Source organism: Mesoplodon densirostris, chromosome 2, assembly GCF_025265405.1.
Source record: "Mesoplodon densirostris isolate mMesDen1 chromosome 2, mMesDen1 primary haplotype, whole genome shotgun sequence".
NCBI classification, from domain to species: Eukaryota; Metazoa; Chordata; class Mammalia; order Artiodactyla; family Ziphiidae; genus Mesoplodon; species Mesoplodon densirostris.
The window spans coordinates 82,114,498-82,128,299 of NC_082662.1; the positions used below are offsets into that span (position 1 = coordinate 82,114,498).

At 31.9% G+C, this 13,802-nt stretch overlaps 1 protein-coding gene across 13 annotated transcripts in view; it reads right to left on the reverse strand.

Moving 5' to 3' along the window:
• Positions 1 to 1,912: 1,912 nt before the first annotated feature.
• ZNF644 (zinc finger protein 644) overlaps positions 1,913 to 13,802 on the reverse strand; it is a 112,917-nt gene continuing 101,027 nt past the window's right edge. For all 13 annotated transcript variants that reach the window (XM_060090092.1, XM_060090102.1, XM_060090103.1 and 10 more), the window contains 2 exons: positions 4,340 to 4,442; positions 1,913 to 3,592 (listed from right to left, as the gene is read on the reverse strand). In XM_060090092.1, coding sequence (XP_059946075.1) covers positions 3,400 to 3,592; positions 4,340 to 4,442 — 296 coding nt within the window. In that variant the 3' untranslated portion in view covers positions 1,913 to 3,399. The remainder of the gene's footprint in view (positions 3,593 to 4,339; positions 4,443 to 13,802) is intronic.

A 13,802-nucleotide genomic window follows, 5' to 3' on the forward strand; every position in this document is an offset into this window, starting at 1 on the left:
CACAAGTATGGGTGACCTGATACTTGTGAGTGGCATCTCAAGTGTGGGCAGTCTTGTGGGACTGAACCCTTTAACCTATGGAGTCTGACGCTAACTCCAGGTAGTTAATGTCAGAATTGACTTGAACTGTTGGACACCCAACTGGTGTCTGGAGCATCAGAGAACTGGTTGTTGTTGGTGGAAAATGCTCAAGATTGAGTATTCAAAGGTTAGTCTATACAATGCAGCACTTAAATTTCAAATAAACTTGGGAAAATGAGATACTGGGATAAATTATATTATATTCATAACTATATTGAAACAATAAGAGAAACATAACAAGCTGTTAAAAGTAAACGTGTTTCAGAATGAAGGTCATACACAGTCATATATAATGATGCAGATAAACTGTATTCAGTACTCCATCATGACAAATGTATCCAAAATAGGAATTGACAAAAACTACCAGAACGTAATAAAGATCATATACAAAAAGAAAAAAAAGAAAAAAGTAAATGTGTTTGAGTCATAATACCACAGGTGATTTTCCCCATTTTTTACTTTTTCATTTTCTTAATATTTCTAAAATGAGCATATATTACAATTTCTTAGTGAAGAAAAAAAATCAGAGCTATATTTTGGACCAGTATGTTTTAACTGTATAGTCCCTGAGAGGTTATGTGTATGTCCTTAAAAAAACTCTGTCTAATTAAATTACTACTGAAAAACTATCATTCCCTCTAACCCATAACTAAGCATGTGAAATCTAAAATAGAGATATTAGCTATGCCATGGTTCTAATATATTCTAAAGAAGCATAGTGGAAAATACTACTTTTGAAGAAGTTAACTTTTTTTGTCTTGATGCTATTAAATAAATCAATGCTTTTAACAAGATTTTTTAAAAAAGAAAAAGAAGCTCAAATACAAAAGAGGCTCAAACATCTAGGCAATAATAAAGGAATTATAAAAGAAAATTCAGCAATACTGAATACTGAATTAGTGCATGTTTTAACATGAAACTCTATCATGTAACTTAAGACAATATTTTATAATTTTCTTCCAGTGGAAGCCAAATGAAAATATATCATTAACTTTCTAGTTGTCAAATAAAAGACAAATTTTGCTCCCTAAGAACTTTTTAAAATTTTGTAACCCAAATATCTTTACTATAAAAAATGTTCTTTGTTTAATTTACTTTTCAGGAATCCCTCTAGCTTACTGTTTCCATTCTGAATTATTGTATTTTGATGATTTAATTCTTTTTATATCCAGAAGGAGAAATATTGTTTTAGAAATAGTTTAACATAAAAAATGTAATCTAGGTTTGCTTATGAAATCTGTGGTCAAACTACCTACTTATATTCCTACATCTTGATAGCTGGCTTAATTAAATCAAAGAACCATAAATACTAGAGTTGAAAAGGGCTCTAGTGATTGCTAGTCTTCCCACCAGGAATCTTTTTTTTCCCTTTATTTCTGAACTCTACTTGCTATGTAGCAGTATGACTTCCAATGAAAAAAGTATATTCTATTTAAATATAGAATATATTCATATCGATGAAACTTATTCAGTAAGAGAATACTATTATACACAGACTTGGTATATTTTCAATCAAAAGTTAAGAAATTTGATGTTTTAGTTAGACTCACCATTATAGAGAAGCAGTTTCTATGAGGCCTTTGGAAAAATGAGAATAACTTACAAGTACTTTTCCCTTATCTAGTAACCCAGGGATCAGGAGACCATTGGCTGGGAATAATCCATTTCGTTCAATTTCCTAATTTTACATATAAAGTATGTGAATAAAGTAACCTTCTAAGTATAAACAACATAAATCAAATGAAACACAACTTCAAGTGGACCATTTCCACCAGTGATAAAAATAAGAAATGTTTCACACTATAGACATTATAATTTTCTTTAAGTCTTTTTTTATTTAGAGATTTTTCTGGTAAGGAGATATACCATAGGAAAGCAATTTCACTGGCAGTGAGGTATGTATATACTCTACCAAAATACTCCTTATTTTAACTGCTCTTAACTTTATTTACATACGAAGAAAAGTATCAATGCATATCCTTGTTTCAACTATAGTATTAGCCATACTACATGAAATAAAATGAAATGGTGCTTGCATACAAAAACTGTTGTTTGTAATGGAATTTAATTTCAGATTAAAAGAATTAATTTGCTTTTGGAAAGAGTTTAAAAGGAGAATCACAATTTATCATGACCAAGACATCTGCACCGTATTTTCCATTCCTCACAGCACATTTATTTCAGTAATTCCATTATGTCGGTTCTTAGCATGAGCATAGTGTTACACGATTTTTGTACATATAATCACATCCAAAACAAGTTCTAAAATTTAAATTGTAAACATTCTCATCATATGTAGAAATATTTCAATTGGTGTATTAAGTTTTGCTAACTGATCAAATTTGGAGAATATAAATGAGAAAGCCTATTCTAAACTGTGTAGTGAGCATTGTTTATTAATTACATTTCTACAATGTTAAATAAAGTAAGAGGCAAACCTGTCCTGTAAGCATGTCAAATTTTAGGTAAAACATTAAAAAGAAACAAATCTGTTAACAAAAGGATGTCTTGCAATAAAGAACATTAGATTTTTAAAATCTATTATGATACAAAAATGTAAAGGGTAAATAGCATCTTTGTTGACAAAGTAGGAGGTAGCATGGATGCACCACTTTATTGTCTGAGAAATGCAACTGGAGTAAAGAATATTTCCTTACCATGAATAATTTCCAGGACTATGTACATATTTCTTTTAGAAATACTTGTTTAAACAAATCTCCCTCCACTTTTTAGTATAAAAAAAACCGTTCCATGTGATTTTAAAAAAACACTTACACAACTAGATAGAATAGTACTCTGCCCTATTTGAGTGAACAGTCTCAAACTATGAAGTACATGATATTTAATGCCCTAAGTTGAGTAAATTTAGTTAGCGGTTCCTGGTATTATACAAAACACTAAATATATACAAACAAAATATAATATCTTAATTTTCAATGCGAGTCTTGTGGGGAATAAACAGAACCTTGATTCTGGTAACACTGCAGAAAACATAATTTTCCAATAAGTCTGTGTTTAAGTATCCATGTGCAACAGTTTATTAATGACTGCTTACGTGTACTGATCTATCATTGAGTGAACACAGTTAACTGACAAAACGTAGTAAACCTCAGAAACACATCTCCCATCCTATACAAAATATAGAGACTACTTACTGTTTGAAGCACTCAATTTGCTCTGATGTCACTGTCATTCACTTTTCCCCATTTGCCTGCTTTAGTATTTATAAACGGATAATTTAATGTGGCTTTAAAAAAAAGACAAAGAATTTCAAATTTACATCCAATTCAAATTTGCTATTTAAAAGGTTTTCTTGTTCTATGAAGCTGCTTCTGCCATTAGTAGAGAAAATGAAGTTTCTGTAATGGAGGCAGGCTTTTTGAGTAGTGACGTGACTTCCACCATGCCAGCTCCAGTCCGTGGAAGATTAGCGTTTACAATGTGTCGTTGTAAGTGCTTAATCCAGTCTTCCTGAACAGACAATGGTCCACGAAAGACTAGGCCACAAAACCTAGAGAATAAGTTGATAACAGTTCTCTTAACATGACCAATTCCCTTTATGTAAAACCAATTCCCATAAAATCCATAAACACAGGAGCAAACTTTACTTTGTATTGGAGATAGTACTTGACAATAGTCTCTAAACACCTATAAAGTCAAAATGATTTAATACAATATCAAAACTGCCAATTCATAATAACTCCACTAATATTTGTAGAGATGGGAACATTACTATTAGGTTAAAATTAATTAAAAGGTCTTAACATCTACACATCTTAATATATTTAAAACAACTCGTAATTCCAAAATGCACTATTCTTTTCAAAAGACCACTCTCCAATTCAGAATTCCTTAAACTGCATGAAGATGAGTATGGAAGGTGTGAATGAGTTTGTATAGCTACACTTAGAAGTATGAGTGGAGAGAAAATATATTCCCAATAAGCAGGAACTCAAGACAATTTAAAAAATATCAAATTAAACCAAACAAAGCACACAAATAAAACACAACAAAAACAAAAGGCACTTTTACAAATCACAGTATCTTAGCTAATGTAAAAACCTTGATTCATTAGTTGTTGAAGTATAGCATATTATGAGCCATATAAGATTTTAAGTCTGTCTCCAAAAGTTCATTTGTAACTTGATTTTTGAGAATGCACCTTCTGCCACAAACTAAAAATCCCGAATAAAATAGCTAATATGTCTCAAAGCAAAATCTGAAGAAACTGAGCAGATTTGGCAATATAGGCATATACCTGCATCGGAGAATGTAAACCTCGTCAGCACCATGAGGTAATGTTAGCATTTTCTTCTTGCTTCCGGATCTTGACCTTGATTTCTTTTGCTTACAATCTAAAGCTAAAAAAGGGAAGAAAAAGACTTAACATTTCTCATATATTCCAAGTATGTATACATACTATACTTCTAGGGAGGTCAGACCATCTAAATCAAGTTAGAAAAAGTCTGTATTCATTTGTATTCCCTAAAGCATGCACTAACTTGCAGCTGGTTCTCTAACAGCAGTAATATTATCAGCATACACTCTTCCTGTACTCCTTTTTCAAATAATGCTTTACCATATCAAACTAGAACTGAGAAAATGTAACTAAAATAACTTGAAATGACTAAATTGGTCAATTATTACAGCAATGTAATCTTTTCTCTTATGATCATATATATACATTAACATCTGGTTAAATCTTATTTCCAGAAAAACTATAACCTTTTATGTGAGATCATTAAGTTTGCATTTGATTACTTCTCCATTAATCAGATCTCACATGCTTTGAAAACAGTAAAAAGTTCAATGAAAAAATCAATTTTATATACCAATTCACTTTGAATTTTATAATAATAAATAGCTCTTAAAATTATACGCTAGCCCTACATCTGGAAGGGCAAACAATGCTCAACTTTCATTTTTAAACTCAATCTGTGTTGCATAGACAAGCACATGTTTTATTTTGCTAGAAAACAAATACAGATCCAGATTACCTCACATAAGTTCATACATGGACCAGAAGTTAAATGCTATTTGTTACGTTTTTTTCTTTTTATATTTTCTCCTATAGCTTATTTTAAAAATGTGATTAAAAAGGGGAAAAAAAGATTTTTATGTTAAAGTGGATCAAAATTCTAGTGCTAACTGTTCTTGAAATTTTTCTGTTACTTGACTTTTCCTTCAATCATTTATTACAAAAAAAATCTAATTTAATAAAGAAAAAAGGTATTTTTTTATAGGTAGGAATAGACAGGACATAACATTTTATTCTTTGAATAAAACTACGCCATTCCTTTAGACAAAGGGATGATAGTATTCCAGGGTGCTGCTGGTCAATTAGCAGGAAGAGATGGTAAGAATTTATCTCTAGGGATCCAAGGGGGAGGGAAACAAATGTAACAGAAGAGTTGTCCAAATGGCTTTTCTTCTGTTAACCTGTCACATGAAATTCCCTGGAAAAATTCTAGGTAAGAGAGAATAGGAACTAGCTATTCAATGATTGCGTGAAATGAATTGTTCGAAGTCTGGGCTCCAAAAGAATAGATGCTACTATTATAAAACCAATAAACAGTTTCTTACAGTAGTCAAGTGGCAATGCTAACAGAAATGTCATATAGAAAATTAAAAACCATGAGAAGCCTAAATCTCATTCAAGCCACTGTTTTTCGCTTCCTGTCACCTGCCTCTTTAAAAGTAAAATCTAGGTCTTACAGTCTTTCTCTGTTTATCCTCAGAAGAAGAATCTAATAAGTAAAGAACTATATAGGAAGTCAAGTTAAGTTTTAAAGAATGGCTACTTCAAAGTTAAACAACCAAAATCTGAACAGAAAAATCTTACAAGGTTCTCATTAGTTAGCTCATTCAAGAGTCTGGCACATAGTAGGAACTCAACAAATACTTCTGGAGTGAAAAATAAAGAAAAACCTAGCAATTTAACCTTTGACATTTAAACAGCGTATGAACAGAAATCTGTTCTACCCCTATGTAATATACACTATAGTTCCTGTAGAACACTTCTGTATCATTTGTTTAAATGAATATGTTGCTAGCAGTCACACTTAAATTCTTCACTGGCCAGTCTAGCTTCTATGTAGAAACTAGGTTCTTCATAACCGGTAAGAAGAATGAGGTAACACATACTCTGTAGTCAGCACTTTCTTTTTCCTAGTTGCTTTGGTGAGCAATTTGAATTCAGGTGAATTTTAAAGAAATTCATACACTAGAAGTAAAGAGTTTAAGGAACTCAAAGGGCTAAGTGCTACTAGATGGCAGCTACTCTTTCCCTATCTATAAGGTAAACTACACACAATCCCTGTCTCTGTTACGTGGAACAGAGCAAGCATTTGGTATATCATGAGATTACAGATAGAATCTTACTTTGATGAGCTTGCTGGTTGTCAAAATTGCCACACTGTATTCAAATTTCCTTTTAAAATGTAAATAAATTACTGTAGAATACAAATAAAATACATTTTAACAATCCGTTAAATATTTGTTCACAGAATGCTAATGTTAGGTGTGTAAAGCAAATTGAGGGAGAAGGACAGAGGGTGATGGGGAAGTATGCAAAAGAATGTTTTATCAGTTACAAAGCATTTAAGTTACATTTAGATGCTGTGATACTTTAAAAAAATGGAACTGGAAATGTTTACTCAGAGGTTATAGAAATGTTTTTGACTTTAATAGAGGGAAAAAGTTTTTTTCTGACTTTTGATGCTATATGAACTCTAGAAACTCTGAAGTTTATGGCTGTTTTTATGAATGATCAGAACTAAATTTTAAGTGAGAATACCATAGTTTTTGTAGTAATTAGTATTTGAAGGTATTATGACTTTGGAAAGTAGGACAACTCTGTCAGCATATGATTGAGAATCTCCAGTATCCAGAGTTCCACATAAGTTTAAGGAATCACATGAACTGGGAATCCTTGGAAACTTGTCCATAAAGTTAAGATATTAAAAACCAGGGACCTCTGGTAATTACACATAAGTATCTCCATGTCTTAATATCTCCATCATCACTTTAAAATTTCTCACCCCCTGAAATGTCATTTATTTTAGGAAGTAAAATATGAATACATTTGACAGGAATAATTTTTTCTAATATCAACATCCAACCATCACCCCTACAATACTGCCCAAAATTTTAGAAAAATCGGTATGTATATATAAAAAAAGAATATTCCAAAATGTTCCACTAAATGAAAAAGATGATGTACAAACATGTCTATTATACAAATGTTCTCATTTAACAGATTTTATTGTCTCTAGAGGGAAAAGCAGTTTTATTCTGGACTGTACCAGGAATTGTTAGAACATTAAAAACAACGTCACTAACACAGTCAGTTTTAGTATAATGTGGCTCATCAATATTTCTGACAAATAGCCTAAGGTTTATTGAAGTTGTTTATATGAATAATCTGTCAAATAGATAACTTTATACAAAGCCTTTCTTTACAATAGAATTTTATTTGCACTTACTTGGTACTGTCAAAAATCAAAACACACACATACCGTTTTTCTGTTCCGAAGTATTTTAAATCTAACATTGTTTCTATACTTGAAATTTACAAAAAATACTAGATTAGTTTTAGAAATTCTTAATTTTCTTTTCCTTGAGTATAAATACTTCTTTAGAAATGAATAAACCCAGTTACTCAAATCTTCCTATTTAGGGTGGCAGGAAATGTTTAAAGAGATCAATTTTAACCAGAAGACTATAAAAAAAAACCTTTGAAGTGATCTGATTTATAAACGATCTACATTTCTACTGGCAGCAATATTTTACTTGTAAGAAGAATGAATTGAGCTGAGCTACAAGGTCATATAAAATTTTTTTCAGAATACACCTTTCAGTAAAACAGCTGTTTTGATCAAATAGGAATGAGACAGAAATACAGCAGACTTATGAGCCCTCAAAAAGAACATCATACTGCTATGCTACAAAATACAACAACAACAAAACAACAATTGTGCCTAAAGAACTAAACTGGATCAGCAAAAAGCAAATCAATAAATAATACAACAGATACAAATTCAAATCTGTTTTCTGAGACATTAAAAAGTAATTTACTTTGGGCTCTAACATAAGTCCTTTTGCCACTTCCACCTTTCTGCCCATTATATACAATAACTGCTTCAATGAATTTCATTTTCTTTTTAATTCACTACACAAATGACTTCAAAGAATGGAGATTTATTTCTTAAAAACATCTGAAGCCTCTATGGTAAAGAACTAACATCATAACTAAATTAACATTCACCATCAAAATATTGTTATTTGCAATCACCCTTCCCTGCCCATTTAGTCAAAAGCCCTATTTCATCTGTTTTGTTCCTAACTGGTTGTTGGCATATTTGGACACATAAAGCAGTTTAAGTAGTTTATTGTTATGAAAGCAATGTTCCCCTTCCAATCAGAATTAAACATATAGATACACAATTAGCAACCTCAGAAGCATATTTTCACCATCATTTTCCCCTGATATTTTCACTCTAAAATTGGATTTTTTTTTAGTACCCTAAGTTACTTTCATTATTTTTGGAGTTTCCATTCTCAATAACTAAAAACAATAACTAACCTAGAATCACAGGGCAATTATGGCAAAGTTAATTAGGTATAGCATAATTTAACATTCTACCTGGAAGAGGATGAAGTGAAAAATATTTGAAAAGCAGATTTCCTTTGCTGTAAGTATTAAGTTGATGGCTTAATATTAGTCTAGAGGAATCAGGTAGCTTGAGTTTGCCCTACAAAGTAGGAGGTTGTATTAAGGGTAGAAACAGCTTTATATGCTTGGTTCAAAGAAAGTTATCTACTTGGGACAAGAAAAAGTACATATCGATACATTCAACGTCTAGAAGCCTCTGCTATTTCAAAGTAGAGGGAATGATTAGTAAAATGATACTTTGAGCATTATCAATGTGAAGGGAAAAGCTAAACATAAATATGAAACTTTATCACACATTTTTATAAACAGAAATTGGAGGCATACTAGTTTTTTTAGGTTGCAAAAAGCTAAAAACTAACAATCCCCCAGGTACAAGCTGTTTATTGTTCAATTAAGAGTTAACAGGTACCTGTGGTAACAGGTAAGAAAAAAAAACTTAAAATTTCTCCTTAAGGTAGGTTGGATTTGCATGCTCTTTTACTAAACACAATAGGCATTTAATATCAACCACTTTTCTAAGACAAAGACATATCTAAAATTGGAATAAACATTAAAATACATAATGGCAAATCTGCTCTAAATCACATTTGTTTAGAATCACCTGAATATAAGCACACTCCCTGCCCTCTAAAAGTGTCAGTATTTCCAAATTACCACTTCATATTTATTAGAAGTAACTAAATGATTGTTCCTATTCAAAATTAGTTAAGTAAGGAAATGACCTTACCTAAAAATGTGTTAACTTATCTTTAATATAATCATGTTCAACTTAAGTTAGATAGAGTTCATAATAATCATAAGAGTAAATCTAAATATCACAAATCTATAATCCCAATAGATCTGATTTGGCTTTTTATAATTCTGAAGTATTTTTTTACATTCCAGCCAAAATCTGAACTATTAACAAACACGGTGTTGACTAGGTAATTTCTGGTTTAGCTAACTTCCAGCTAAGGCCACAATTAAATATATACTTTAAACATTGGACAGCAAGAATTAACCTTATTCCTCAAACTCCAGACACAACAAAAAACCAGTAAATCCTACTTTTCCACTTCTTACTTAAGTGAGGGACCACCAGTCTCCAGCAAGCCATCCCCTTGCCCTAACCTCCAAAAGAGAAAATCTGTGTATTATTTTATTATTTCCATAAAGTCACTTGAAGTAGATCTGCCTACAGTTTAGGTCTCGCCAGGAACATACTTTTTTTATTGTAAAATCTACTAAATTTTAATCCAGATTATAAACAGCATTCAAGAGATTCATGTCAGAACATAAAACATAACAAACACAACACTACAACTAAGGATGTAAAGATATTAGACAAGTTAAAAAAATTGAAACATAAATATCCAGATTAAGTCAATTGTTAAAAAAACAAAACAAAACTTGAAAATTGGTAAGTAACAGAACCAATAGGAACGCAGGGGACTAGTTAAGACTTTTATGAAAAACAAAATATTGGTCAAAAAAGATTATCAAATAGAATTCCTAAGTTGTATAACCGATGACCAGCAAAAGCAGGCATCATAAAATGTAAATATTTTATGCTACAATAGTACAAAACTCTTAGGCTCCATTCTCCCCAAAACAAACTTACTGACTGAGTAAGTGTGATTGTTTGCTTTGTTAACAGTAGATACCTAGATTATGTTGTGTTGCTAGATAAATGACAGCCAGAGAAGTAATGAAGCCCACCGTTCTCTTACCAAACACCCCGGTAGCAGACTCATTAACTCTACTGGTATATAACCATCTTCCCAATAACAAGGTTTAAAACTTTGACCTATCTCCATCTCTTTCCTCTTATTCTTGTTCAGGACTTTGGTTCAGGACTCCTAAAATGACCTCATCTACAATTTCTCCACTTCCCCACCAACTCCTTTAACTTTTATTTAAAAAACAGTTTTAAAAGCTTCACACAAATTCTTAAAAAAAAAAATCTTTACTGGCTCCTCCCTACAAAATTAATTCCAGCATCATGGGTTAGCATTCTAGCATTCTATGTCCTTTACCTGTCCAACTCTATTCCCTTATCTCCTACTTCCTAGTGTTTTCAATAAACTTTCCACACAGTCCCAAGTTGCTCCTTCCCAGGCATGCTCCTTCCCCACCCCGACCCCCATTTCCATTTCAAGGTCCAAATCAGATTCTACTTCCAAAAACCTTGCTGGGCCCTGGTCTAGCTGAAAATACCTTCCTCTTCATGCGAACTTCCACAGTATTTCATGCACACTTATAATTTGGCACTTAAAATTTGTTTTGTATTAGTTATGCATATACGTGCTTCTACCATATTGTAAGTTCCAATTTATCTCTGTAATACTTAGCATAATACATAAACCACCAAGAAGCTGAAAAAAATGCTTGTTGAATTAGTGAATGAATCAGCCAATCGCTTTTCAGTATTGTGGGCAAATAGCCCAATTTTTGCTGGCATAATACAACAATTAGCATCCGTAATCGTGACTCTAAATACCCAAATAATTAAGTTATATTCAGTCTACTGTTTCGCAAGGCAAAAACAAGAATAACGTTTTAGAAACACTACCATAAAAATGGTTGGGATGAAATCAACTGTGACACTAGTCTTCCATTACCCAGAAAACTTACTCGACTTGAACCATTCACTACCTTGCTAATCCTGAATAAATCACACATTACTGGGCAGATAAATACACACAAATATACAGTCTTAATGAAGAATAGTACCACATCAGTAAAAAAAAAAAAAAAAAAAAAAAAAGAATAGTACCACAGGATAAGTTATAGCCAAGAAACTACAGAAACCCATCTTTCAGTGTTATGAGAAATAGTTTTTTCAAATACAAATCTGAAAACGTCATTTCCTTATTTTAAAAAATTCTTTGATGACTTCTTAAATTTTTTAGCAAGCACTCAAAGCATCAACCCCACCTTTCCGGCGTTATCATCTTCCCAAACACCTACAACTGATTCTCCCAACACCTTTTGAACTCCAAATTCCATCCCTTTATCCCACACTATGTTGTTCTCTCTACCTGGAATGTCCTACTTCATCTCTTCTTCTGTTTAAAACTACTCAACCTTCACGTTCAGGGTCTAGCTGAAACCTTACAATGCTTTCTGCAACAGTACATTTGTCCTTGTCCTAACAGATCACCATCATTAAGTTTAAGCAGCTGGAGTGCAGGGTCTTTATAGCCTCAGAGCTAGCACAGTCCTGGTACAACAATAAACAGCTAAAACTTTTGTTGAATGAATGGAAATTTTATTTGACTACTGTTTTTATTTTTCCCTCCCACTTTAAACATTGTAAGAAACATATCAGCATGAGCTATCTTTTCTTCCTTTTTCTTTCTTTTTGAGGCTCTACTTAACAAGGAGACAAAACAGTAAAAAACAGCAGGAAAAAACAAACCCAACTTAATTCCCAGCTCCCCTCGAAAGGAGGCCTAGACTAAACAAACAACTTGAACTTCTAGAGCACATACAGTCAATATACTATTAATGTGTATAGTATCTTGCATAGTTCTCTAACTTTGATAGTTTTGTATGTATTGCCAATAATGCTTTCCTAAGTTCTTTAATACAGGGTCATATCTCATGTATCCCTCATACAGCCTAGTCTGGAGGAATTATCCATGTATTTGGTTTAATTAGAAGCTGGTTTGCTCCTTTAGAGTTTAATCATAATAAGATCGAAATTTTCTTATACTCTTTCAGGTTGAATGAATCACTATAAAAGGATGTGGTTTCTTGAAGATGCAATATTATAATATTTTAAAAGATACCACAGAAGACACTCATGAAAGGACAAGTAATATACCTTGAAAAGCTTTTACAATACTATTTTTTTCTTTCTCTCACAGCAGAAAGAATTCCTACGGCACTTTCTACAATAAAAGAATTATTTTTCTAGTGGCTTTTATATACCCACTCAGCACCTGGCACTGTGTTATATGTTCATTAGCACTTGTTGTTGCAGGCCCCTATGGCCAATTATACCATTAAAGCTGAAAACAGGCAAAAGATCCCATTAAGTAACACATAATCTACTATTCTGCTTAAAAGTGGATGGTATGAAAAATAAAACAATGACTTCACTAAAAAAGAGTGTAGATATATTGCATTAGTGTTACTGACTGAAAGGATCTAGTATCAATTTCTTTAAGTTATTTTTTTCTCATTGGAAAAGTCATTCTTTAATTATAATGATGAGTCTGTTGTTGTAGAACAGCAACCATCATGCTTTACTTCCAAAATATTATCATGGAAGTATTCTGAAGATAATTAAATGAAGCCCCCCCCACATATTTGCATATGTAAAAATATATTTCCTGCATTAATTTTAAGTAGCTAGAAATTTCCAATTTACTTTAAATACCAAAGGTGAGCAGTTGATTGAAAAATATGATCTATAGTTAAACATTTGAATATAATGAGTAAAGAAAATTCACTTGCTGCCACAGAAAGAGTGTTATGATTTCTAAACTATTACTATTGTTGATTCTAGTCAGTATCAGCTTCTAAAAGAGACACTTAAGGGGAGTGTTTTCAATCTGTGGGCAGTGACTTCTTAGTGGGTAGTAAATCAATTTACTGGGTCATGACCACTATTATTTTTAATGAAAAATAATAAAATAGAAAATATCAGAGTGCATCATACTCAATTCAGGTGAGTGAATGAGTGAACAAGTGAGTTTGTATATGTATGAATGTGAGTTTGTATACAAGTTCAAGATGTAAAATGGAATTCCAGTAAAAACGTTGAATACCACTGTTATCTTTTTTTCTTTTTAGGAGATGACAGATTGCTATGTTACCACAGAAAAGCACTGTGCAAACATGAATTCAACTTACTGATATATTTACTTTCACAGCATTCTCTCTACTTGGACTTCAATTATTTCCCTTTCTTTACCTGTTAAAAATTCACTGTTACTCTGACCGCAAAATATTTTTGTTGTTCCTGATTGCAGATTAAGTTGATAGAATACACTTTGCCTTGAATAATTTTAAATATTTAAAAATTTTAATAACCAGGGTGACCCTATAATTTATTGTG